The 27,433-nt window shown below is 51.4% G+C and overlaps 1 protein-coding gene across 3 annotated transcripts; it reads left to right on the top strand.

The window, feature by feature from the left end:
• Positions 1 to 460: 460 nt before the first annotated feature.
• TBC1D13 (TBC1 domain family member 13) lies at positions 461 to 23,808 on the top strand. 3 transcript variants are annotated; one of them, XM_520299.8, is made up of 12 exons: positions 461 to 625; positions 1,583 to 1,656; positions 4,013 to 4,053; positions 4,658 to 4,719; positions 4,872 to 4,971; positions 5,783 to 5,865; positions 10,288 to 10,447; positions 16,647 to 16,857; positions 17,353 to 17,516; positions 19,254 to 19,414; positions 19,649 to 19,706; positions 21,209 to 23,808. In XM_520299.8, the coding sequence occupies exons 1-12, from the start codon at positions 603 to 605 to the stop codon at positions 21,272 to 21,274; spliced, it is 1,203 nt and encodes a 400-aa protein (XP_520299.2). In that variant the 5' UTR covers positions 461 to 602; the 3' UTR covers positions 21,275 to 23,808. The 3 variants fall into 3 exon arrangements, with proteins under 3 accessions (XP_520299.2, XP_009455709.1, XP_063644254.1); XM_009457434.5 differs by having other exon boundaries at positions 500 to 625; positions 19,317 to 19,414; XM_063788184.1 differs by lacking the exon at positions 4,013 to 4,053 and having other exon boundaries at positions 503 to 625.
• Positions 23,809 to 27,433: the final 3,625 nt, after the last annotated feature.

Genomic DNA, 27,433 nt, shown 5'->3' with positions numbered 1-27,433 from the left:
AGTTTTTATTAAAAAAAAAGTTGGGCCGCGCACGGCAGTTCATGCGAGTCCCTGCTATACAGGCCTTGAGGATTCTGCAGAGACCAAGATAAGCTGGGGGGCCTGAACAGTTTAGCAGGGGAGGCCGAGACTCCTGTAACAATCATGCAGTAGTTAATTACAGGGGGGTGCGTGCAGGGAAGACGACAGGGTGACAGGTATATTGCGTAAGTAGACACTGAGGCCCAGGGAAGCGCAAGGAATAGTCCAGAGACACACAGTCTGCGCTGTCACCGGCGGGTTCTGAAATTTGGCCCGCAGGGTCGGCGGCGCTGGGGCTCCCGGCCCGCGATTGCCACGCCCACCAGACCCGAGGTTGCCCCGCTCAACCCGGCCGGCCGTAGCCGCCAGTACCGTGTGGAAGCGTGACAGTCGAGGGGTGGCACGTGACTGGCGGGGCGGGGCGGGGCTGAGGCGGTGGAACGCGCAGGCTAGTGGCTGTGTTTCCCGCCGGAGGCTTTTGCCCAGAGCCCCGCGTCCCTGGGGGGCGGCGGCGGCGGCGGCAGCGCAGGCGGCAGAGGCGCAGGCGGCGGAGGCGGCTGGGGGGTCCGGAAGTCAACACCATGTCAAGTCTGCACAAGAGCCGGTAAGGGGCCATGGGGCCTGACCCGGCTGGGCCACTCCTGGCCAGGCTGCCCCTTATGCCCCTCAGAAGGGGGAAGCGCGGGTGTGGCCAGGAATCGGCAGACCCCCTCGGCAGAGGGTCTCGAGCGTCCACCTTCTAACCTCATTGCCTGTGGGCTGCAGGAACGACGGAGGGGCGGCCCTTCTCCTGCCCCTGGTGTCACTCCTTCTGCCTCCCTCATCCTGGACCCCTGGTGTCCCCCTTCCCCTGAGTCTTCCTCATCCAGACCCCCATGCCCCGCCCCCGTGCCTTTCCCCCTTTTGATCCCCCTGCTCCCGTACTCTCTCCAAGTGCACCCTGTCCCCCGTGCCTTTTTCTTACTAGGATTGCTAGAGAACTTGCATTCTCCAGTCTGGCCCCTCCCCCAGGCCAGATCCTGCAGCACTGGCTGAATTTTGCTCACTCTTCAGTTTTCCTTCAGGACGTGTTTTTTAAACCCTTTGTCCTTGCCTTCTGGCAGGCCCAGAGGTCTTGTAATGGTTATATTTGTGAGCATGGTCCATTGTCTGCATATCAAATTACTCCTGGTTCCTGAGGTCCAAGGAGTTCAGTTGGTGGCTGTGTGTGGACCCGGCCTGGCCGGCAGGAAGTGCCCAGTAAATGTCAGCTCACTAAGTATTAGAATGTTGGAATATGTCTAATTTTATGGTCCTCATTTGGGAACTTCTAGACAAGAATATCTCTCAAGTTTCTTCCCTGGCATTCTGTGTTTCTGGTTGTAGAGGAAGAAGTGAAATATAGTTTTGTTGTTCTCCAAAGCTGTCTTTGGTGAGGACCTTGACTAAGCTGTGTGATTTTTATGTCCTAAAGGGGAGAGGGGCACAGGTTGGAAACTGGCAGTGTGAGGGAGCTGAGGGCTGTGGGTCTCACTGAGCCGATATCAGCATGCTTCATTTGCCGTCCTATCTCCCCTTCCAGAATTGCAGATTTCCAGGATGTCCTGAAGGAGCCCTCAATTGCATTGGAAAAGCTGCGGGAACTCAGCTTTAGTGGTAAGAAGCCATTCTGTATTTTCACGGTTTCCCTAGAGCAGCCCTGTGGCTAGAATACAGGGGGAGGCCATACCTGGTCAGCTCTGGGGCCCAGCTGCTGGGGGCTGGGGCCTTGGAAGGAAATTACACATAGACTCTTGGGGCCTTTTCCAGATTCTGTAGAGCTGAACAGGCAGTGACTGCCTTGAGCTTGGAGGGGTTTCCCAGAGGGGCAGTGGCCACACTTAGCATGCCTTGCCCTAAGCTTTCCGCAGGAGGTGCCAGATTCCTGAGAGTAACAGGACAGGACTGAAGACTGGAGAATGAGAGTTGGGGGGACCTTTTGAGCCCACGACAGTCTTTCCTCATTCCTTAGCTAGCTTCCTGTGTTGGTGAGTTTGGTTAACTGCAGGGTTGTTCCTGGTTCTCTCCCTGGCTTGGGGTCTAAGCTGCCTGAACTAAACCTTGGCTAGTGGTAAAATGGGTAGCCTTGGGACACTGACTTTAAGGAGCTGATCCTGCTGTGTTAGACTTTGCCCCAATGAGCACAAAGATAACTCTCTTTTTGCCTGTTTTAAAAAATATCCCAACGTGTTCTGCATAGCTTCTTGTCACTTTTTTGCCCCTGTAACTTTGCCAGCAAGAACTTCTGGCCGGGTGCCGTGGCTCATGCCTGTAATCCCAACATTTTGGGAGGCCGAGGCAGGTGGATCACCTGAGGTCAGGAGTTCGAGAACAGCCTGGCCAACATGGTGAAACCTAGTCTCTACTAAAAATATAAAAAAGTAGCTGGGCTTGGTGGCACTTGCCTGTAATCCCAGCTACTCGGGAGGCTGAGGCAGGAAAATCACTTGAACCTGGGAATTGCAGTGAGCCGAGATTGCGCCATTGCACTCCAGCCTGGGCGACAAGAGTGAAGCTCCATCTCAAAAAAAAAAAAAAAAAAAAAAGAACTTCTTATATTGTCCCTGTCATCCTCATATAGATTCTGAAGTGGAGGTATTCACTCATGTTCATGGTACCAGGGGTACTACAGCAGCAACTGCTGTAGTGAGCTTCCTGATCTTATTGCAGGAGAACTTTGTCTTTCTGTTTAGGAGTGAAATATAGGCCCCAAAGGGGAGGCAGTCAGTGTTAGTAGTTAAGAGTTTTACAGATAAGTTTCCTTCTTACGACAATTACGTTAATCTTCCCTACTTACTGGGGTTATAATGAAGATTAAATGAAATAATATCTGTAAAGCACAAAATACTTTGCATTCATAGCTTAGTTTATATTCCACAAATATGTATGGAATATCTTCTATGTGCAGTGCTCTGTGCTACGCACTGGGAATAATAGATGTGGTTTTTGTCCTTCTGGGGCTTACCCAGTAGTAGGGGTTACAGACGTTAAGAAAATACACCATATATATATATATATATATATATATATATATATATATATACATATATATATATAAAATAATTCCACTTATGACAGATGCTATGAAATAGTCACAGAGCCATTATTGCTTATAACAGGGGAACTGACCTGAATTAGGATGAGATGGTGGTGGTAAAGGCTGCTCCTGAGGAAGGAATATCAAGGATGAGAAGGTGTTATCCTCAAAAAAACATTTCAGGCCGGGCATGGTGGCTCACACCTGTAATCTCAGCACTTTGGGAGGCTGAGGCGGGTGGATCACCTGAGGTCAGGAGTTCGAGACCAGCCTGGCCAATATGGTGAAACCCTGTCTCTACTAAAAATACAAAAATTAGGAGTGGTGGCACACATCTGTAATCCCAGCTACTTGCAAGGCTGAGGCAGAAGAATTAGTTAAACCGGGGAGGCGGAGGTTGCAGTGAGCAGAAATCACGCCACTGCACTCCAGCCTGGGCAACAGAGCAAGACTCTGTCTCCAAAAAAAAAAAAAAAATTAACATCCAGTCTAGGCTGGGTGTGGTGGCTCACGCCTGTAATCCTAACACTTTGGGAGGCCGAGGCGGGGGGATGACCTGAGGTCAGGAGTTCAAGCCCAGCCTAGCCAACATGGTAAAACCTTGTCTCTACTAAAAATACAAAAATTAGCCGAGCATAGTGGCGCGTGCCTGTAATCCCAGCTACCTGGGAGGCTGAGGCTGGAGAATCGCTGGAACTCGGGAGGCGGAGGCTGCAGTGACCCGAGATTGCGCCACTTCACTCCAGCCTAGGTGTTAGAGGGAGACTCCATCTCAAAAAAAAAGAAACCATCCAGTCTAGTAATCTTTCTTGGGGAAATGATTCTTGAAGAAGTACTTCTTGCCCACTCTACTCCCTGCCAGTTGGCTCCACGGTGAAGGGCTGGGGGTTCTGGGACTCTGGCCTGGGGCATGACCTTTGCCTGCTGTGTCCACAGGCATCCCCTGTGAGGGCGGACTGCGGTGCCTCTGCTGGAAGGTGGGTGTGCCTGGGGTGGGGCTTCTGCTCTGCTGAGAGTCCCTGGGTTTTCCTGCATGGGCTGCCCCTACCCCTGGCTTCTTCCTCCTGTTCTGCACCTTTCCTTGCTTGTCTGAGGGAGCTTTTCTGGGAAGTTCTGGGTTTTCTGTTCCTCTTGGTGTCTTCTCTGGGATCCCCTTGGGGATGGGACACTTTGTAATGCCAACAATGAAGACCTCTGCTTCCTGGTCCGTGAAGTACAGTGAAAGTCATGCTTATTGGGACAAAACAAAGGCTGTGCTTTGCCCAAAGCTCCCAGCTCAGGTGGCCATGGAAGCCCAGTGTCCTGGTTTCCAGCCCTTTAGAGCACAGGGTCTGATGATCATGTGGGAGAGTCTGTGTGAGAAAAAGCAGAGGGAAGGGCTGGTTTGGGTTAAAGGAGGAGGGAGGCAGTGGGGAGGAAGGGGGAGGCTACCCCTAGCTCATACTGGCATTCCTGGATTTTAGCCCATCTTGTCTTCTTGGGACTTTATGAGATGTTTTTCTTGAGGCCTGTCATCCCCGCCTAAAGACTGATGTTGGTGCAGGAGGGTCACCAGAGCTTTGCCCCTCTCCCTCTGTGCAGATTCTCTTGAACTACCTTCCCTTGGAGAGAGCCTCATGGACCTCCATCCTGGCCAAGCAGAGGTGAGACCCCGTGTAAGGGCAGTGACAGGAGGGCCCTTGCATGTGACGGAGCCAGTACCACTGGGGCCGCCCTGCCTCCTGCAGCTGCTGCTCTGGTCTGGGCTCCCTGGGCAGGACCGTTGGGAATCATCCTTCTCACTTGTCTCCTGCAGGGAGCTGTATGCCCAGTTCCTGAGGGAAATGATCATCCAGCCTGGCATTGCCAAGGCCAACATGGGTGTGTCCAGGGAGGATGTGACTTTTGAGGACCATGTGAGTAGAGGTTGGCAGCAGAGACCCAGGATACAGAATGTGGAGGGGTGGCGGCCTTGGAGCAGGCAAGGGCCCCTGCATGCCAGGGGGTAGGTGCAGTCTGGTGTCAGTCCCCTCTGGACCTCCCAGTTCCTCCTTTCTGCGTTGGGTCACTAAGCTTGGGGGCCCTGGGCTCAGTAAGACAAATGATAGTTGGGGTCCAGGGAGCATTGCAGGGGCAGCCCTGCCTCAGGTGCTCTGAGGACATGGTCTATTTCAACCCTCATCCCTGTTCCTTGAAGAAAGTCAGAGCAGGGCGAGAGGGAGGCTAGGCTGCCCTCTGTGGCTGCCAGGAAGCCTTGTTCTCCTCAAATGCTGAGCTCCTCCCTGGGCTTCACAGCGCGGGAGAAAGAAATGGAAGGGCCCCAGGCCCAGACTCACAGATAGGAATTGACGACTCAGAGCATCGATGAATGAGAGCCGAAGAAACCGAATTCATTTATTCAGCAAGCAAACATTTACTGAGCACCTGTTATATGCAAAGTTCTCAAGCTAGAGCAACGGACAGAAAAGGAACAGAGTCCCTGCCCAGCAGAGATGCCCTCAGAGCAGGCCCCCAGGCTGGGCTCCCAGCTGTGGAGTTTGAACGGATTCAGGAGGCTGAGGGAAGGGCTGTGTTGGCTCCTCTGAGTAGCTTGCAGGAGGTGTCAGGGCCACACCTCAGTGTGCAGTGGGATTGTTGCAGCAAGGCCACTGCTCAGGTTTCCGGGATAGAATCGGGCCCCGGGGCCTATCTGGGCCTTGGACAGAGCATCTTCATTTCTCCCCACAGCCACTCAACCCCAACCCTGACAGCCGGTGGAACACGTACTTCAAGGACAACGAGGTGCTGCTGCAGATCGACAAAGATGTCCGGTAGGCAGGGTGCCTGGGGCCGAGAGCTGGCCCATGGGACTTCTGGGGCTCTCTGCAGCTCTGTCTTTTCCATTTGCAGGCCGGGCCTATGGGTGAGTGTTTGCGGAGCTGCTGGTGGATTGTCCCAGCGGTTGGGTCCAGGCCCTATTGACGATAGGCTGAGAATGAGGCTAGCGAGGGAGATTCTGTGCTTGCATGTACCTGGCTGTTCTTATCTGAGCTGTAGTTTCATTTGTACCCCAGATGTTTATGGATTCATCTGACATTCATTCAACAAGTATTGAGCCCCTTTTGTATGCCAGGCTTAGCACTAAGTTCAGGGTTGAGCCCTCTCCTTAAGGATCTCAGAACCTAGAAGGGAGGATGGCAAGACAGACATTCAGCCCATTAGATCTTAGCAGATGGCATTCGTGGTAAATGCTCTTGAAGGAAAATTTGAGGGGGTTTGGGGAAACCTCACCTGAGAAGCAGTGATTCAGCTGAGATCTGTGGAGTAGGAGGCCTCAGGGGAAGAGTGCAGCAAAGGCCATGTTGGGCAGGGAATTGCCCTTGGCAAGGTCCAGAGAGCCCGCAGAGCTTGGCACATCTGAGGAACAATGCCAAGGCCAGGGTGGGAGATGGGGCTGGACCTTGGACTTGATTCTAAGAGCATGAGGCAGCCATGCAAAGGTTTTGAGTAAAGGAGTGACAGGGTCAGATACACAGTTTTTAAAATCTTGAGCTACAATGCGTTTGTGCTTTTCCACTTGGTAAAGAAATGTGGAGATGCTGGCTGTGCGGCCCTGTCGGGCTGGGGAGTTTGGCAGCGTGTTGGGCTAGGTGAGGAACTAGAAGGCAGGCCTTGTCCACAGGTGGGTGGAGTGGCCAAGGGCTTGGGTTCTGGAGTCCATTTGCCTGGTTTCCGTTCCGCCTTTACCAGTTGTTAGCTGTGTGACCTTGGGCAAGTGACTCACACCTTCTGATCATTACTCTATTGTGAAGTAGGAGTAAGGTGGTTCAGGCTAAGGGCACAGAACAGGCTGGGTCTCCACAGATACGTGGGACTTAGCACATACAGAGGCCCTTAGAATGATCAGATCTCCATCAGAGAAGGGTCCTGGGAGCTTATCCTGTTCCTTTTACAACAGCCTGCCTGGGACCCCCGGCACTTGGTTAGACAGGACAAGCTGGCACTCTGACCCGCAGTGACCCTTCAGAATCTCCAAGGGGCAGCTCTCAGGTGCCCAAGTCAGTCTGCACCAGTACAGACAGGTGCCCCTCCATTCGGCTCCTTCTCAAGGAATGGCCGAGTACCGGTGTCAGGAGGGGTTTAGGAGTGAGCAGGACTGAAACAGTCTCTGCCTTCTGAGAGCTTCCAGTGTAAGTCAGGAGACATATACTAAACCTGGAAACAGATATGTAATTGCAAATACTGTAATGCTGTGAAGGAGGGAAAAACAGGTGCTTTTAGAGAATCAGAGGGAGGCCCTGTTTTCCTTTGGGGGGTCGAGGAAAGCCTTTCCAGGGAGGAGGCTCAGGATGAGATATGAAAGAGGAGGAGGCAGCAAGCTGGGTGGAAGAGTGCTGGGCTGAGGCACAGCACATGAGAGTGCCCTGTGGCCGGGGAAGAAGGCGCGTGGCAGGATAAAGCAGAGTCCTCCTTTCCCTTGCCACCCTGGGTGCTGCTCCTCAGCCCAGGCTCATCTTCAGATGGCCCCATGTGACCCCCACACAGGGCAACTCAGCCAGGCTGCAGGAGAAAGGAGGCACTGCCTCTTGTGCTCTCAGGCTAGGGTTGGTGCAGCGTTTACCCACGAGGTGTTCTGATTGCTGTGTTCAAGTCAAGAACCACTCCGTGACCTGGGGAAATAGGTTCTGTTTTTTTGTTTTTTGTTTTTTGTTTTTTTTTTGAGACAGAGGCTCCCTCTGTCACCCAGGCTGGAGTGCAGTGGTGCAATCTCGGCTCACTGCAACCTCCGCCTCCCGGGTTCAAGCGATTCTTCTGCCTCAGCCTCCCTAGTAGCTGGGATTACAGGCATGTGCCACGACGCCTGGCTGATTTTTGTATTTTTAGGAGAGACGGGGTTTCACCAGTTGGCCAGGCTGGTCACGAACTCCTGACCTCAAGTGATCCACCTGCTTCAGCCTCGCAAAGTGCTAGCATTACAGGCATGAGACACCATGCCTGGCCAGGTTCTGTTTTACATGGGTAGTGATCCTTTGGTGCTTCTAGAAGCGTGTTTGCAATGTGCTAAGTATAAGAAGTCTGAAAAATGTGCATGTACTGCAATACATATATTTTAAAAACTTGATCACATTCTAGACACCATCTCCCAACTTGTTTTCCCTCTCACTCTGTCTTGGACATCTTTCCAGTTCAGCTGTATAATATTCTGTTGTACAGTGTATAACTTATGGAACCAAATCTCTTTTGCTACCACAAACCACCCTGTGTTTGTGCATGTTAGATAATTTTTTTTTTGGGATAGGGTCTTGCTCTGTTGCCCAGGCTGGACTGGAGTACAGTGGCTTGATCTTAGCTCACTGTAGCCTTGAACTCCCAGGCTCAAGTGATCCTCCTGCCCCGCCTCCTGAGTAGCCAGGACTGCAGGCACATGCCACCACACCCAGCTAATTTTTTTTTTTTTTTTTTGAGGTGGAGTCTTGCTCTGTTGCCCAGGCTGGAGTGCACTGGCGCAATCTTGGCTCACTGCAACCTCCGGGTTCCAATGATTTCTCCTGCCTCAGCCTCCTGAGTAGCTGGGATTACAGGCACATGCCACCACACCTGGCTAATTTTTTGTATTTTTAGTAGAGATGGGGTTTCACCGTGTTAGCTAGGATGGTCTCCATCTTTTTTTTTTTTTTTTGTGAAGGAGTCTCACTCTGTCACCCAGGCTGGAGTGCGGTGGCACGATCTTGGCTCACTGCAAGCTCCGCCTCCCGGGTTCACACCATTCTCCTGCCTCAGCCTCCTAAGTAGCTGGGACTACAGGTGCCCGACACCACACCCAGCTAATTTTTTGTATTTTCATTAGAGACGAGGTTTCACCATGTTAGCCAGGGTGTTCTTGATCTCTGGACCTCGTGATCCGCCTGCCTCGGCCTCCCAAAGTGCTGGGATTACAGGCATGAGCCACCGCACCTGGCCCCAACTAATTTTTTATACAGATGGGGTCTCCTTTTGTTGCCCAGGCTGGTCTTGAACTCCTGGGCTCAAGGGATCCCTCCTGCCTTAGCCTCCTGAAGTGCTGGGATTACAGTGGTGAGCCACTGTGCCTGACCTAGATAAATATTTTTACATGGAAATATGTTTAGCGTTTAAAAGAGGAGTTAGGTTGTATGACCATAATGACACTTTTAAAAAAAAGTATATATCTATTTGCAAATACACATAAAATGTGGGCATGTATACATATACAATGATTACAGCTTTTTAAAAAAATACTGTTTTTAAAATAAAATGTTGTAATTGTTGTTGTTGTTATTATTTTTTTGAGACCGAGTCTCATTCTGTCGCCCAGGCTGGAGCGCAGTGGTGCGATCTTGGCTTACTGCAATCTCCTCCTCCCAGGCTCAAGCAATTCCTGTGTCAGCCTCCCCAGTAGTTGGGATTACAGGCACCTGCCACTGCGCCTGGCTAATTTTTTTTTGAGACGGAGTTTCGCTCTTGTTGCCCAAGCTGGAGTGCAATGGCACGATCTCGGCTCACTGCAACCTCCGCCTTCCAGGTTCAAGCGATTCTTCTGCCTCAGCCTCCTGAGTAGCTGGGATTACAGGCATGCACCACCATGCCCGGGTAATTTTGTATTTTTTTAGTAGAAACGGAGGTTCTCCATGTTGGTCAGGCTGGTCTCAAACTCCCAACCTCAGGTGATCTGTCTGCCTCAGCCTCCCAAAGTGCTGGGATTATAGGCGTGAGCCACCGTGCCCAGCCAATTTTTGTATTTTTAATAGAGGCAAAGTTTACCATGTTGGCCGGGCTGGTCTCAAACTCTTGACCTCTAGTGATTCAAAACGTAATTAAAAACAAACAATGCTGGCCAGGTACCAGTGGCTCATGCCTGTAATCCCAGCACTTTGGGAGGCTGAGGTGGCTGGATCACGAGGTCAGGAGATCGAGACCATCCTGGCTAACACGGTGAAACTCCATCTCTAAAAAAATAAAAAATTAGCCGGGCGTGGTGGCGGGCACCTGTAGTCCCAGCTACTTGGGAGAATGAGGCAGGAGAATGGCGTGAACCCAGGAGGTGGAGCTTGCAGTGAGCAGAGATCGCTCCACTGCACTCCAGCCTGGGCGACAGTGCAAGACTCTGTCTCAAAAACAAAAACAAAAACAAAAAACAATGCTTTTGGGGAGTCTTGGGGTCGGTCTCCTGGCAGATGGGATGGCGAAAACTTCCACCCTGAGTAACAAGATTCTTTCCTGTTCCCTCTTGACAGGAGGTTGTGCCCAGACATTTCCTTCTTCCAGAGGGCCACTGACTACCCTTGCCTCCTCATCCTGGACCCCCAGAATGAGTTTGAAACCCTTCGTAAGAGAGTGGAACAGACAACACTGAAATCTCAGACGGTGGCCCGGAACCGGAGTGGGGTCACAAATGTGAGTGCCAACCTGGGGTCCCCAGGGACTCCCCCAACAGTCTTTTCTTTCCTTTTTCTCTTAAACTCCTGGCCACAAGGTGTCGGGCCATGACCATCTGCTTGACAGTTACTCAGCGCAATCCTGATGCTGCCAGATCCTGGGGTGCTTTCTAAAAGTTGGGTAACAGAGGTTCACTGTTTCCCATCTGGGTGTAATGGCTGCTGGGAAGGGCCCTGCATCACAGTGAGTGAATGAGTCAGGCTTCTAATCTTATAGTGGGGATGGCTCTGAGAAGGTCATTACAAATGTGAGAAATTGTGATAGGGCTGGGCACAGTGGTTCACGCCTGTAATCCCAGCGCTTTGGGAGGCTGAGGCAGGAGGATTGCTTGAGCCCACGAGTTCAAGACCAGCCTGGGCTACATGGTGAAACCCTGTCTTTACAAAAAATACAAAAATTAGCTGGGCATGATGGCATGTGCCTGTAGTCCCAGCTACTCAGGAGGCTGAGGTAGGAGGATGGTTTGAGCCTGGGAGGCAGAGGTTGCAGTGAGCCTACATCACACCACTGCCCTCCAGCGTGGGTGACAGAGCCAGACCCTGTCTCAAAAAAATAAAAATTAAGAAAACGGCCAGGCACAATGGCCCATGCCTGTAATCCCAGCACTTTGGCAGGCCAAGACAGGCAGATCACTTAAGGCCAGGAGTTCAAGACCAGCCTGACTAACCTGGGGATTTAACCCCATCTGTACTGAAAATACAAAAATTTGGCCCTGGCCAGGTGTGGTGGCTCATGCCTGTAATCCCAGCACTTTGGGTGGCCGAGGTGGGTGGATCACCTGAGGTCAGGAGTTCGAGACTAGCCTGGCCAACATGGTGAAATCTTGTCTCTACTAAAAATACAAAAATTAGCTGGGCATGGTGGCAGGTGCCTGTAATCCCAGCTACCTGGAGGCTTAGGCAGTAGAATTGCTCGAACCCGGGAGGTGGAGGTTGCAGTGAGTCTAGATTATACCACTGCACTCCAGCCTGGGTGACAAAACAAGACCCTCTCAAAAAAAAGAAAAGAGAGCATTCCAGGTGGAGAGGAGGGCATATGCCAAAGTCCTCAGCGGGAGACAGCATGGTGTGTTCCAGGTCAGGGAGGCCACGGGGTGGCTAGAAGCAGAGAGCGAGTGAAGAGGTTGGTGCTGGTGAGGCCACGTGGGGCCTTTGTCATGAGGGGTGGGGAGAATCCTTTATAGCACTGTAAGCAGGGCAGTGACATAATTCATATCTGCTTGTGTCAGAAATGCTTTAGGCACTGTGGAGATACAGGAGTGGCGGTAGAGAGGCTACCTGGAAGGCCACTGCAGTTGTCTAGGCAAGAGGTGGTGGGAGCAGGGATGCAGCAGGGTTAGATCTGAGAGACTCTGGGTGGAACTGATAGGACCCCCAACTTTTAATAGATTCCTGTCACTCTGAGAAGCTCCTTGTAGTCAAACAAGTATATTATCTTATTCCTTAATTTACACCCCCTACTTTGGTCTCTGGAATAGTGGCTTGTTCCCCTAAACTTTTCACTGTCTTCCATCGATGGAAAAACCCTTTTCTGTAGCCTCCAACAAGCTAGGGCAGATACTGCTGCAAAAGTTTTTCTCCCCCTGGGGAATGACTTTGTTTTTTGTTTGTTTGTTTTATTTTTTTAAATAGAGACAGAGTCTTGCTATGACACCCAGACTGGTTTTGAACTCCTGAGCTTAAGCGATCCTCCTACCTGGGCCTCCCAGAGTGCCAGGATAACAGGCGTGAGCCACCACACCCAGCTGGGAATGACTTTGATCGAAGATCTGACAGGCAGGGGCAGATATGGCCGATCCAGGGTTGCAGGTGCCTACGAGAGTTGGGTGCCCAGCAGAACTGCTGTGCAGTGCAGATTGCGTGACTAGATAACCAGGAGGCTGGCTTTGTGGGCAGTACTCTTGGCTGCTGATTTCCTGGCTGAAGGGCCGGGAGGGAACTGGCTCCTGTCATTCCTTTCACTGTAGTAACTAGGTGTAAAGAGCACTGTTACCTGGTTTAACTTTTGGTCCTGGTAGCAGAGAACCCACCAGAAACTTCATCCCTAAGCCTGTGGGTTCATGATTGGGCAGTTTGAGTTAAAGACCATCTGTGTGACTCTGGGCAAGTCACACATATCCTGGCCTTTGTTTCCTAGACCATAAACTGGGCATAATCATTTCTGCCCTGCCTGAGCTGCCAAGAGGATGAAATGAGGTCATGGCTGTGCAGATTCTTCAAAAGCAGAAAGCCCTGGGCATCCTCAGGAGGCAGCCTGCCCTGAAGTCCTGGACCTTAGGTTTGGGAGTCAGCCAGTTCAGGGTCAAGTCCTGATGCCAACACCTAATGTTAGACATTTAAGGAGTGGCCCGACATTTCTGAGCCTCAGTTTCCTCATCTTGAAAATGATGTTGAGAGAATATTTTAGATTGTTCAGTGGATTAAATGGAGGAATACCTGTACAGCATTGTCTGCCACATAAAAAGCTCTTGTTAAGGGCCAGGCGTGGCTCACGCTTGTAATCCCAGCACTTTGGGAGGCTGAGGCGGGCGGATCATGAGGTCAGGAGATCGAGACCATCCTGGCTAACACGGTGAAACCCCGTCTCTACTAAAAATACAAAAAATTAGCCAGGTGTGGTCGCAGGCGCCTGTAGTCCCAGCTACTCGGGAGGCTGAGGCAGGAGAATGGTGTAAACCCAGGAGGCGGAGCTTGCAGTGAGCCGAAATCGCGCCACTGCACTCCAGCCTGGGCGACAGAGCGAGACTCCGTCTCAAAAATAAAAAATAAGAAAGCTCTTGGTAAATGTGGCTGATGTGTGTCTCTGTGTGTGAACATCCCTGCATGTGTGCGCATACATATGTATGTGTATGTTAGGGGAGAGAGAGTTTAATGTCTCCAGGACCCTATGCTTCCAGGATGGCTTCATCCACTGTCACTGCCTGGGTTCTCTCATATGGGTCACTCACCTCTGGAGCTTCCGCCTGAGCAGGTCTAGGGCCGGGCCCAGCACTTGATTTACAAAGTTCCCAAGGGATCCTGGCAGGCAGCTGGTGTTGGGGACCCGTGCTCATTGTAGGAGTCTTCAGTAGGGATCATCATCTCTTTATTTATCTTCCAACTTTTTTTTTTTTTTTTTTGAGACAGTCTCGCTGTTTCTTCCAGGTTGGAGTGCAGTGGCACAATCTTGGCGCTCTGCAACCTCTGCCTCCTGGATTCAAGCAATTCTCGTGCCTTAGCCTCCTCAATAGCTGGGATCATAGGCGCGTGCCACCACACCTGGCTAATTTTTGTATTTTTAGTAGAGATTTTTGGCCAGGGTGGTCTCGAACTCCTGACCTCAAGTGATCCACCCACCTCAGTTTCCCAAAGTGCTGGGATTACAGGTGTGAGCCACTGCGCCTGGCCTCCAACCTTTTCTTATGAAAATTTTCAAACATTCAGGAAAGTTGAAAGGAGAGTACACTGGATAACTATCTGTATACTTTCCATCTAAATGCAACAGTTGTTAACGTTTTTCACATTGCTTTATTTGTGTGTGTATTATATAGAGAGAGAGTAAGTTGCAGGTGTCTGACCTTTTACCACCGAGTACTTCGGTAGGATCTCCTGAGAATAAGGGCATTGTCAGCCAAGTGCGGTGGCTCACACCTGTAATCCCAACACTTTGGGAGGCCAAGGCAGGTGGATCACCTGAAGTCAGGAGTTTGAGACCAGCCTGACTAACATGGTGGAACCCCCTCTCTACTAAAAATACAAAACAAAACAAAACAAATGCCAGGCGTGGTGGTGAGCACCTGTAATCTCAGCTACTTGGGAGGCTGAGGTGGGAGAATAGTTTGAACCTAGGAGACAGAGTTGCAGTGAGCCAAGATCACTCCATTGCACTCCAGCCTGGGTGACAGAGCAAGACTCCATCTCAAAAAAAGAAGAAGGGCATTCTCCTACTTACCATTAGCACATCTGGGAAGATTAACCATGAGTCCATAATATCACCTGATACCCAACCCATGAACAATTGAGATGTCCTCAGCTGTGCCAGTGGTATCTTTGGATATTCTCTTTCTTTGGTCTCTTGATTTGGACTAGGCCTCCCCTCCCCAACTCCATCCCCTCAACAGCTGACTTTTTGAAGAGGCTTGGCCAGCCTGGACGCGGTGGCTCATGCCTGTAATCCCAGCATTTTGGGAGGCTGAGGCGGGCGGATCACGAGGTCAGGAGTTCAAGACCATACTGGCCAACATGGTGAAACTCTGTCTCTACTAAAAATACAAAAAATTAGCTGGGCATGGTGGTGGGTGCCTGTACTCCCAGCTACTCAGGAGGCTGAGGCAGGAGAATCACTTCAACCTGGGAGGTGGAGGTTACAGTGAGCTGAGGTCGCACCACTGCACTCCAGCCTGGGCGACAGAGCAAGACTCTGTCTCAGGGGGGCAAATAAAAGAAAGAAAAGTCTTGGCCTTGGCCAGTTGTTTGTTTTTGACATATTTAAGGTTTTTTTGTTTTTGTTTTTTGTTTTTTTTTTTTTGAGACGGAGTCTTGCACTGTCGCCCAGGCTGGAGTGCAGTGGCACGATCTCCACTTACTGCAAACTCCGCCTCCTGGGTTCATGCCATTCTCCTGCCTCAGTCTCCCGAGTAGCTGGGACTACAGGTGCCTGCCACCACGCCTGGCTAATTTTTTGTATTTTTGGTAGAGGCAGGGTTTCACCGTGTCAGCTAGGATGGTCTTGATCTCCTGACCTCGTGATCTGCCCACCTCAGCCTCCCAAAGTGCTGGGATTACAGGCGTGAGCCACCGCACCCAGCCTGTTTGTTTTTTGAAATGGAGTTTCACTCTTGTTGCCCAGGCTGGAGTGCAATGGTGCAATCTCGGCTCACCACAACCTCCGCCTCCTGGGTTCAAGTGCTTCTCCTGCCTCAGCCTCTTGAGTAGCTGGGATTACAGGTATACGCCACCACGCCTGGCTAATTTTTTTGTATTTTTAATAGAGACAGGGTTTCTCCATGTTGGTCAGGCTGGTCTTGAACTCCCGACCTCAGGTAATCTGCCCGCCTTGACCTCCCAAAGTGCTGGGATTACAGGTATGAACCACCGTGCCCGGCCCTAAAGTTTTTGTTTTTTTTTTTTTTTTTTTTTTTTTTTTTGAGACGGAGTCTCGCTCTGTCGCCCAGGCTGGAGTGCAGTGGCGCGATCTCGGCTCACTGCAAGCTCCGCCTCCCGGGTTCACGCCATTCTCCTGCCTCAGCCTCCTGAGTAGCTGGGACTACAGGCGCCCGCTAAGTTTTTGTTTTAAATCGAAGTGTAACTTACGTGCAATTACGTGTACAATTAGAGAATGTTTTTCTTGTGTGTGTACCTGTGTAAGTGCCAGTCAGTCAAGATACAGAACATGTCCACATCCAGAAAGCTCCTGCATGCCCCTTCCTAGTTAGTACTTCTCACTGCTCTGACTTTTAGCACCATAAGTTAGGTTTTAGGACCATTTGTTATATTGCAGAATGTCCCATATTCTAGGTTTGTCTCCTTGTTTCCTCATGGTGGCGTTTGACTTGTTCCTCTGTGCCAGTGTATGTCCCATATGCTAGATAGGTCCAGGCTTAACAGTAAACATTTACATTTCTGGCAAGAACACATTGTTCTCCTTCACATTGTCCTTTTTTTTTTTTTTTTTTTTTTTTTTTGAGACAGTGTCTTGTTGTCACCCAGGTTGGAGTGCAGTGATGTGATCATAGCTCACTGCAGCCTCAGCCTCGTGGTCTCAAGTGATCCTCTTGCCCCAGCCTCGCAAGTCGCTGGGACCACAGGTGCGTGCCTTCACACTCGGCTAACATTTACATTTTTTGTAGAGACGGGATCTCCCTATGTTGCCCAGGCTGGTCTCGAACTCTTAGGCTCAAGTGATCCTCCTGACTTGGCCTCCAAAAGTGCTGGGAATACAGGCATGAGCTATTGTGGCCCGCCCATGTTGTCTCTTTTTTTGTTTTTGTTTTTTTCTCCTGAGACAGGGTCTTGCTCTATCACCCAGGCTGGAATGCAATGGTGTAATCACGGCTCACTGCAGCCTCGACCACTGGGGCTCAGCTCCCACCTCAGCCTCCCAAAGTGCTGGGATTTCAGGCATGAGCCACTGACCCCAGCATTGTCTTTCTTGATGGGCTCCTCCTCTTCTCCTCCAGATGAGCTCCCCACACAAGAACTCTGCGCCATCATCCCTAAATGAGTATGAGGTGCTGCCCAATGGCTGTGAGGCCCACTGGGAGGTGGTGGAGCGGATCCTGTTCATCTACGCCAAGCTCAACCCTGGCATCGCTTATGTGCAAGGCATGAATGAAATCGTGGGGCCCCTCTACTACACCTTTGCCACCGACCCCAATAGTGAGTGGAAAGGTAAGAAGGCTCTTGGTGCCCACATCCCTCGTTGCTGGCCCGTGTCAGGCTGTGCACCTCACTTTCCCTCTCGGGCCTCTGTTCTCCCTCTGCCAGATGAGGAGTTGGCCTGGATCATCTCTGAGATCCTTTGCAGCTGTGATCTTCTAGAATGTTGGATGTTTACTGATCTCTTGATATTTGTAATTTAATTCTGGTAGAGAAGGTGGATATGTAGGAAGCCGAATTATAAGATTTAAATAATGATTTTTAAATTGTCATCAGGAGAGTGTGTAATAAACTGCTAAGTGAATGTACAGTATTGCCAGATGTGAGAAGAAAGAGGCGATGTCTTTAGCCTGGGGGTGGAGAGGGGTCAAGGACAGAGGAAGGACTGAGCCAGACCATGAGGATGGGGCAACTCGGCGGGGCTCAGAGCAGGGCAGATGTCTGGTAGGTGAGAGGTGGGGTGGGCCTGGAGTGTGCCACTTCTGCCCCCATCCTGCTCTCTCCCAGAGCACGCCGAGGCAGACACCTTTTTCTGCTTCACCAACCTCATGGCCGAGATCCGGGACAACTTTATCAAGAGCCTGGATGACTCGCAGTGTGGCATCACCTACAAGATGGAGAAGGTTTACTCCACCTTGAAAGATAAGGATGTGGAGCTCTACCTGAAACTGGTGAGGACCCCAGGAACAGACGGGTGGAAAGGGACAGGAGGCAGAGAGTTGCTGTGCCATCCCAGCCCAGGGCGAGGTCTCGCTTGAGTCTGGGGGTCAGAAGTAGCTGCTGCTGCTGCTGCCTGGGACGCTGACCCATGTGCTGAGGCAGCTGATGGTGGAGCCCAGCTGGGAGGGAAGGGGAAAGTTGAGAATGGTGCCCATTGTGTGCCAGGCATACTGCAGGGCATTTACTATGAACTAAATTGGTTAAGCTGTTAGTAGTCTTCTGAGGTAAGTGTTAACTTCATTTTTTTTTTTTTTTGAGATGGAGTCTCACTCTGTTGCCCAGACTGGAGTGCAATGGCGCAATCTCGGCTCACTGCAAGCTCCACCTCCCAGGTTCATGCCATTCTCCTGCCTCAGCCTCCCAAGCAGCTGGGACTACAGGCACCCGCCACTGTGCCCGGCTAATTTTTTGTATTTTTAGTAGAGATGGAGTTTCACCGTGTTAGCCAGGATGGTCTTGATCTCCTGACCTCGTAATCCACCCGCCTCGGCCTCCCAAAGTGCTGGGATTACAGGCATGAGCCACCGTGCCCAGCCCTTTTTTTTCTGTTTTTTTTTTTTTTTTTTTTTTTTTTGAGAAGGACTCTCTCTCTCAGAGGCCAGGTTGGAGTGCAGTGGTGCAATCTCAGCTCGCTGCAACCTCCGCCTCCCAGGTTCAAGCAATTCTCATGCCTCAGCCTCCCCAGTAGCTGGGATTACAGGCGTGCGTTACCACGCCTGGCTAGTTTTTGTATTTTTAGTAGAGATGGGATTTCGCTGTGTTGGCCAGGCTGGTCTCGAACTCCTGACCTCAAGTGATCCACCTACCTCCCTCTCCCAAAGTGCTGGGATTACAGGCATGAGCCACTGTGCCTGGCTGGCCAGGAATAATCATATCTTTTTAAACAAATACGGGTTGAGTGTGATGGCTCACAGTTGTAATCCTAGCACTTTGGGAGACTGAGGCGGGAGGATTGCTTGAGCCCAGAGGTTGAGCAACATAGTGAAGCTTTGTCTCTATAAAAAATTTAAAAACAAATTAGCCAGGCATGGTGGCACAGGCCTGTAGTCTCAGCTACTCGGGAGGCTGAGAGAGGAGCCCTCGAGGTCAAGGCTGCAGTGAGCCATCCATGATTGTGCCACTGCACTTCAGCCTAGGCAATATAGCGAGACCTCATCTCTAAAAAAAAAAAGGAAGTATGCTTTTGCTGTTTTGTAGCATGCTTTTTCAGTTAATATTCACTGTGGCTGACCAGAAGGCTTGTCTCTACTGGGAATAATTGCCTGTGGAATTGTTCTGTGGATTAAATGAGTGAGAGGACATATTTAATATTCTAAGCATAGCCCAGGCTTTTAGTAAGTGCCCTGTGATGGTCACTCAGCACATCCACAAACCCAAGGCTATCATCTGCAAAGTGTGTGAAAAGAGTTTGAGCCATCATTTATAAATCTGGAGAGCTCATTATATAAAGGTTTGGGTTTCCAGCTTCTCTTTAAAAAATAGGAAGATCTGAGGATGTTGGCTGGCAGCAAACAGGCTCTGCCCCTTTACTAAGCAAGGCTGTCTGGCAGCCTGGTGCCAGCCCTGGTGCTCACACCTGGCATGCTGGGCCCTGCTGTTCTGAATTCACTTCTGACCCACTGCGTGGTGCTCCATGGCCAGCAGCCAACACAGAGTCATGCCCCCCACCCCCCACGCTGTCTCCCCAGCAAGAGCAGAACATCAAGCCCCAGTTCTTTGCCTTCCGCTGGCTGACACTGCTGCTGTCCCAGGAGTTCTTGCTGCCTGACGTCATCCGCATCTGGGACTCCCTCTTCGCCGACGACAACCGCTTTGACTTCCTCCTCCTCGTCTGCTGCGCCATGCTCATGTGAGTGCGGGCATGAGCTGTCATCAGCTCACCTGGGCAGTCCTTGGAGAAGCCAGACAGGAGGACCCTCCGCCCCGAAGGGTGGGCAGGGCTGCTCTTTCATGGCTGGAGTGGGATTCTGGAGTCCTTGGGAGGGCGACAAACCAAACTTGAGGTGGGTAGGGAGGGAGGAGTGGGCAGGGCCTGCACTCAGAGCATCCCAGGTCCCAGCGCTTTTGCTGCTGCTTTTCATAGGCTGATCCGGGAGCAGTTGCTGGAAGGGGACTTCACTGTGAACATGCGGCTGCTGCAGGTAATGGGAGTTGGGGGCAGGCTCAGCCACTGCCATGAGGCTGGCACTCGCCAGGCACCTGCCCACGCCAGCTGCTGCGACAGGCTGGGCAGGGGCAGCGGAGTGTAGTAGGGATTAAAGTCCAGACCCCTGAGCAGATCTGGTTTGGATCTGGGTTTGAATCCTGGTTCTGCCACTGACCTGGAATGTTGGGTGGCCTTGAGCAAGTGACTTGGCCTTCAAACCGTGTACTCTACATAAGTGTTCACACCTAGGACACAGCAGGTGCCCAGAACATGGCCGTGCTTGCTGGTGGCCATGCTCAGGCCCGGGGAAGGAGGGTGGGGTGTAGTGATTAAGAACATGGGCTCACCGGGCGCGGTGGCTCATGCCTATAATCCCAGCACTTTGGGAGGCTGGGGTGGGTGGACCACCTGAGGTCTGGAGTTCAAGACCAGCCTGGCCAACATGGCGAAACCCCGTCTCTACTAAAAATACAAAAATTAGCCGGGCTTGGTGGCATGCACCTGTAATTCCCAGCTGCTTGGGAGGCTGAGGTAGGAGAATCACTTTAACTTGGGAGGTGGAGGTTGCAGTGAGCCAAGATTGCGTCACTGCACTCCAGCCTGGGGGGGCAGAGCAAGACTCTGTCTCAGAAAAAAAGAACATGGGCTCAAGAGCCTACAGCTTTAGGTCCACAGTTTTGCTCTGCTGTGCTCATCATGTGACCCAAGCCAAGTTACAGCATCTCTGGGTCTCAGCTTCTTCACCAGCACGTGGCCTTAGTGTTGCTTTGTTGTTGTTTTTTTTTTTTGAGACGGAGTCTCGCTCTGTTGTCCAGGCTGGAGTGCAGTGGTGCAATCTCGGTTCACTGCAACCTCCACCTCCCAGGTTCAAGTGATTCTCCTGCCTTAGCCTCCCGAGTAGCTGGGATTACAGGTGTGTGCCACCACGTCTGGCTAATTTTTGTACCTTTAGTAGAGACAGGGTTTCACCATCTTGGTCAGGCTGGTCTCGAACTCCTGACCTCAGGTGATCCGCCCACCTCGGCCTCCCAAAGTGCTGAGATTACAGGTGTGAGCCACCAAGCCCAGCCTAGAGTTGCTTTTCCCTAACTTCATGGACCAGATCTGGAAAAAGTGCAGAATCACAGTGGCCACTCACAGGGCTGTTGGGACTTGGCGCTGATGCTCAGACACTGGCCCAGTCCTACTGGCTCCACACGAGGGAGCTCGGGTTCAGTGGCAGTAGTGGGAGAGCTGAGGCAGCACAGTCTGGTCCTGAGGAAAGGGCCGCGAGAGCCTGGGAGTGGTTGTGTTTGGATCGTTGAGTTGGTGCTGCATGGTGTAGCGTCAGCTGCATGCAGGGGTCTGGGGGTTGGGGAGTGTGGGATGCCTGGTGTTCTGTGCTCCTGCCCCTGAGGCCCAGGATCCAGCATGGCAACGGGTCCCAGCAGGGAGGGTGTGGGTGTGGCAGGGGTGAAGTGGCTTCAGAGGCAACTGTTGGCCTTTTCCTGTGCCCAGGACTACCCCATCACAGATGTCTGCCAGATCCTGCAGAAAGCCAAGGAGCTCCAAGACTCAAAGTAGCCCGGCAGCAAGAGGCCCATGTTCGGGAGAGAAGCCTCCCGACCCTGTGCCCTGGCTCCCGGGACACACAGAAACCTGTAGGAACCCAGCCTGAGGGGAAGCCACAGGATCGGCCCGAGACCCAGGCCATGCCCACTGGGGACACACTGTGCCGTGCTCCTTCTTCTGCCGCCATGCCCAGCTCCCCACCTGCCCTGCACTCTGCCCTCTTTGCCCAGGATACTGAGGAGGGCTGGAGCTTGGGAAGTTGTCCTTCCTGGGCCAGGGCCGTTTCTGGCACTGGGAGGCTGGCAGGGGCCCCTCCCTGCCTCGGCTCTGCCGCCCCAGCCTCAGTTCCTGCTTCTGGTCTTCTCCTGGGCTCCACTCAGGGGAGGTGCTTGGCCAATGGGCCAGAAACCGCTTCTGAGCGGGGCACTTCGGCTGCTCCACAGGGAAGGCGACACTGAAAGCTGAGTCCTGCCGTCTGTCTCACCCACAGATGTCTGTAGTCGGTCGGTGTGAATGTGGGCCCAAGTCCCCAGGCATCTTCTCCGTGTGTGTGTGTGTGTGTGTGTGTTTGTTAGGGAGTGAGGGTCTCTCAGGCCTCCAGGTCTCCCAGCCCCTCCTTCTCTGTCTCTACCTCTCTGCCTGTCTCCTTCCGCCTCCTTCCCAGAGTGGGACTGTGTCTTGCTTCATGATTCCTCTCTCCATTACTCTCCCTTCCCTTCTCTGTTGGGGTGCCTTATCCTGAGCCACCTCCTCTCCCCGCTTGCCTCTGCTCCCCTGAACCTGGGCGACAGATGAGGAGACTGGCTCAGCAAGGCCCCTGGAGGTCAAGCTTGGCCTTTGCCTCCTGTTCCCATCCCCCAGCCCTGGCTCCTAGGTCCTCCCAACTGGGAGGGAGTCCTCCGTGCCTCACTTAGAGGGTTCTGAACCCGTTCCCTACACAGAAATCTTGGAAACCAAATGCTGCTGAGTAAGGATGAAGCTTTGAGCCTCCTGCCCCTGCTTTCTGCCCAGGGAGGGAGAAGAAAGAGGGGGAGCTGGTTTTTCTGGAGGTTCCCCCAGAGGCCCTCCTGTCCGAAAAGAAAAGGACCTTGATTCTGAGCCCAGGGTCGGAACCCATTGCTTCAGAAGAGTTGTCATTCCCTCGGCTTCCAGGTCCCGACCCAGGGTTGGGTTGAGTGAGTCCCACAAAGGGCAAGTGGGGCCCGAGGAAGCCTCTCTGGGGCCAGGGGTAGCTGAGCTTAAAGGCCCTGGGTCTTGCCAGTTCTAGGAGGGTTACGTCTGTGCCTCTGTGTACCCCTCCACCCCCTGCGGGCTGAGGGAGGTGCAGGGCCTTCTCTGACCCCTGCCTGAGCTGTTCCCAGGGCTGGAGCAGGTGTACCCTGAGTAGGGGCAGCTGGCCACTCCCAGTTCTCACCAAGTCACCTCCCTCCTTGTACAAGGTTTGCGTCCGGAAGCCGGGTGCCATAGTGAGGACCCTCGTCCTCCAGACTGGCTGGCAGGAGTCAGGCCCCAGCAGCCCTCCTGCCCCCAGAGCTTTCCGAGTCTGGTGGGCAGGACTTCTCGCTGCCCTTCCAAGCCCGGCTTTGGGCCAGAAAAGGCTTCCCCAGGTGGCTCTTCTACCAGGCTTTTCCTTTGATGCCGCCTGGATTTCCGCACCTGCCTTTCTGTCTCCTCTCCCAGAGCACAGTATTTGGGAGACTTCAACTATTTATTCAGACTCCTGGCTATGTATTGCACATTGGCAAGTGCTCTGGGGATGAGGCATGGGTATAGGAAGGGAGAAAGGAGTTGGAGACAAGATCCTCTTCGTTTTCCAAGATCAAAGTCAGCCTCTTCTCCCCATGCTTCTAGGAACTGCCTGGTTTTCCAGCAGGTCCTGGCTGGGCGGGCTCTGAGTTCTGTACTGGAATTGAGTGTAAAGATGGGAAGAGAACTGGGCTGACTCCAGGACCTCCAGGATGAGGCAGAGGCATGATGCTTCCTGCTCACCTGGGCCACCCTCTCTCCAGGACTTGTCAGCTGGTGGTTCAGCCCCTTCTCCAACCCCTTCATAACCTTGGGCCACTGCCTGGGACCCAGCAGACACTGCCCAGGACTCTTTAATGCACTCACTCTTGTCTGCCCCCTACCTTCCCTCCTGGAACCACACTACTTGAATCACCATTAATTTGCCTCGCTGGCAGAGTTGGGTCAAGTGCCCTCTCCTTGACCTTGAGATGAAGGTCAAGAGCACAGGGACCAGGCCTTGGTTAGGCTGAGCTCCCAGCAGGACACTGCCTGCAGAAAGGACCTGCCCTGATAATGTCCCTTCCCCAGATTCTCAAGCAGATGCCCAAGGGAGGTCCCCACAGAGCCAGAGTGCCTGAGGCTTCCTGCTTGAGAACCTGCCCCCTGGATCTTGGACACTTACAGATTGAGCTGTATGAATTCAGCGGGTCTCACTCCAGAGGGTCAGAACGTTTGCTTTAGTTTTTTCATCTGTTTTGTTCCTTGAGTCAGTGCTGTTGATGACGAGTTGTCTTGAATAAATCATGTGTTCTTTGCAATGGGCATTGGTGCTGTGATGAGCTGAAACTTTGGAGACCTCAGAACAGGGAAAAATGTTTGAACAGGGATGGAGTCAGAGTCTCTTAGAGTAGCCCTTCTAAGAAAAGGTCCAGGAAATCCTTCTGGGAAGAGCCTGTTGGATTCTTCCAGTTCAGCCTCAGCAGTCTGCAGCTGGGGGAGGAGGGAGTGAGTACCGGGTAAGGAGGTTCTGCATACATGATTACATAGCCTGTTATTTTTCAGATTTAAAAAAGCTTAGACCATCCATTATATGTGGAAAAAGCATTTGACAAAATTCAACATCTTTTCCTTATTTTTAATTTAATTTTATTTTCTTTGAGACGAGGTCTTGCTCTGTCACCCAGGCTGGAGTGCAGTGGCACGATCTCCACTCACTGCAACCTCCGCCTCCTGGGTTCAAGCGTTCTCCTTCCTCAGCCTCCCAAGTAGCTGGGATTACAGGTGCCCGCCACCACGCCTGGCTAATGTGTATTTTTAGTAGAGACGGGGTTTCACCATGTTGACCAGGCTAGTCTCAACTCCTGACCTTGTGATCCGTCCGCCTCGGCCTCTTAAAGTGTTAGGATTACAGGTGTGAGCCAAGATCAGGAACAAGACGAGGATGCCCACTCTCTACTTTCATTCAACATAGTACTGGCAGTACTAGCCAGACTGGTTAAGCAAGAGAAAGAAAAAGCATCCAAATAGGAAAGGAAGAAGTGAAATTGTCTCTCTTTGCCAACAACATGATCTTATATTAGAAAAAACCCTAAAGACTTCACCAAAAAGCTGTTAGAACTAAAGTGACAAGAAACAAAATCAACAAACAGAAATCAGTAACATTTCTGTACACTAACAAACTATCTGAAAAAGAAATCAAGAAAAAGGCAGAAATAAAAAACTGAATTCAGAAAAAAAAAAGACAAGAAATAGAGAAAATCTCATTCACAGTAAGTACCCCCTCAAAAAAAATATTTAGAGCAGGGCGCAGTGGCTCATGCCTGTAATCCCAGCACTTTGGGAGGCCGAGGTGGGCGTTTCACAAGGTCAAGAGATTGAGACCAGCCTGGCCAACATGGTGAAGCCCCGTCTCTACTAAAAATACAAAAATTAGCAGGGCGTGGTGGCACATGCCTGTAATCCCACTTACTCAGGAGGCTGAGGCAGGAGAATCGCTTGAACCCGGGAGGTGGAGATTTCGGTGAGCCAAAATCGTGCCATTGCACTCCAGCCTGGGCAACGAAAGTGTAACTCCGTCTCAAAAAAAAAAAAAAAAAAAAAAAAAGGTTTAGTAACCATAACAGCATGATACTGGTGTAAAATAGACACACTGACCAAAGGAACAGAACAGAGGAGCCCAAAATGAACCCAGGCATTTGGGGGTGAATTGGTTATCTTTTCTTTTTCTTTTTTTCTTTTTTTTTTTTGAGACAGGGTCTTACTCTGTCACTGAGGCTAGAGTGCAGGGGCATGATCATGGCTCACTGCAGCCTTGAATTCCCAGGCTCTGGTGATCCTCCCTTCTCAGCCTCTCAAGTAGCTGGGACCACAGGCACACATCACCACGCCCAGCTAGGTTTTTATATTTTGTAGAGACAGGGCATCTTTGCATTGCCCAGGCTGGTCTCAAAACTCCTGGGCTCAAACAGTCTTCCTGCCTTGGCCTCCCAGTGTTGGGAATACAGGTGCGAGCCACTGTGCCAAGCTGTGTTTGTGGAGGTTTTTTTGTTTTTTTTGTTTTTGTTTTTGTTTTGGTGCTGTTTTTGAGATAGCATCTCACTCTGTTGCCCAGGCTTGCTGCAGTGGCGCCATCTTGGCTCCCTGCAACCTCCGCCTCCCGGGTTCAAGTGATTCCCCTGCCTCAGCCTCCCAAGTAGCTGGGACTACAAACCTACGCCACCATGCCTGGCTAACTTTTATTTATTTATTTATTTTTGAGACGGAGTTTCACTCTTGTTGCCCTAGCTGGAGTGCAATGTCATGATCTCAGCTCACTGTAACCTCTGGCTCCCGGGTTCAAGCAATTCTCCTGCCTCAGCCTCCAGAGTAGCTGGGATTAGAGACACATGTCACCATGCCCGGCTAATTTTTTGGTTTTTTTGTTTGTTTTAGTAGAAACAGTTTTACCATGTTAGTCAGGCTGGTCTTGAACTCCCGACCTTAGGTGATCCACCTGCCTCAGCCTCCCAAAGTGTTGGGATTACAGGCATGAGCCACCACGCCCTGCCTAACTTTTGTATTTTTTTAATTGAATTTATTTTTATTTATTTATTTATTTATTTATTTTTGAGACAGAGTTTTACTCTTGTTGCCAGGATGGAGTACAATGGCGCGATCTTGGCTCACTGCACCGTCCACCTCCCGAGGTCAAGCAATTCTCCTGCCTCAGCCTCCTGAGTAGCTGGGATTACAGGCGCCCGCCACCACACCTGGATAATTCTTTTTGGAAGTTTAGCAGAGATGGGGTTTCACCATGTTGACCAGGCTGGTCTTGAACTTCTGACCTCAGGTGATCCGCCCACCTCAGCCTCCCAAAGTGCTGGGATTACAGGCGTGAGTCACCACACCCAGCTGTATTTGTGTTTTAAGCTAACTGTTACTACAAAAGAGTCCAAAAGTTTAAAAAGTTAGAACATTTGTAGGCCAGGCACGGTGGCATGCCTGTAATCCCAGCACTTCGGGAGGCCTAGGTGGGTGGATCACGAGGTCAGGAGATGGAGACAATCCTGGCCAACATGGTGAAACCCCATCTCTACTAAAAATACAAAAGTTAGCTGGGTGTGGTGATGCCCGCCTGTATTCCCAGCTACTCGGGAGGCTGAGGCAGGAGAATCACTTGAACCTGGGAGGCGGAGATTTCAGTGACCAGAGATGGCACCACTGTACTTCAGCTTGGTGACAGAGTGAGACTCTGTCTCAAAAAAAAAAAAAATAAATAAATAAAATAAAAATACAAAAATTAGCTAGGCGTGGTGGCAGGCACCGGTAATCCCAGCTACTCACTTGGGAGACTGAGGCAGGAGAATCACTTGAACCTGGGAGGTGGAGGTTGCAGTGAGCTGAGATTGTGCCACTGCACTCTGGCCTGGGCAACAGAGTGAGACTTTGTCTCAAAATAAATAAATAAATAAATAAATAAATAAAAACTCGTAAAGTAAAAGTTACAGTGGCTGGGTGCGGTGGCTCACGCCTGTAATCCCAGCACTTTGGGAGCCCAAGGCGTGCAGATCACGAGTTCAGGAGATCGAGACCATCCTGGCTAACACAGTGAAGCCCCGTCTCTACTAAAAAGACAAAAAATTAGCCAGGTGTGGTGGCGGGCGCCTGTAGTCCCAGCTACTCGGGAGGCTGAGGCAGGAGAATGGCGTGAACCCAGGAGGCGGAGCTTGCAGTGAGCCAAGATCGCGCCACTGCACTCCAGCCTGGGCAACAGAGGGAGATTCCGCCTAAAAAAAAAAAAGTAAAAGTTACAGTAAGCTAAGGTTTATTATTGAAGAAAGAAGTATTTCAAATAAATTTAGTGTAGCCTAAATATAGTGTTGATAAAGTCTACAGTAGCGTAGAGTAGACTTTGTTCTGGGCCTTCACATTCACTCCTCAGTGACCCACGCAGAGCAACTTCCT

This window comes from Pan troglodytes, chromosome 11 (genome assembly GCF_028858775.2).
Source record: "Pan troglodytes isolate AG18354 chromosome 11, NHGRI_mPanTro3-v2.0_pri, whole genome shotgun sequence".
Taxonomy (NCBI): Eukaryota; Metazoa; Chordata; class Mammalia; order Primates; family Hominidae; genus Pan; species Pan troglodytes.
This window is presented reverse-complemented; position numbering and strand designations above follow the sequence as displayed.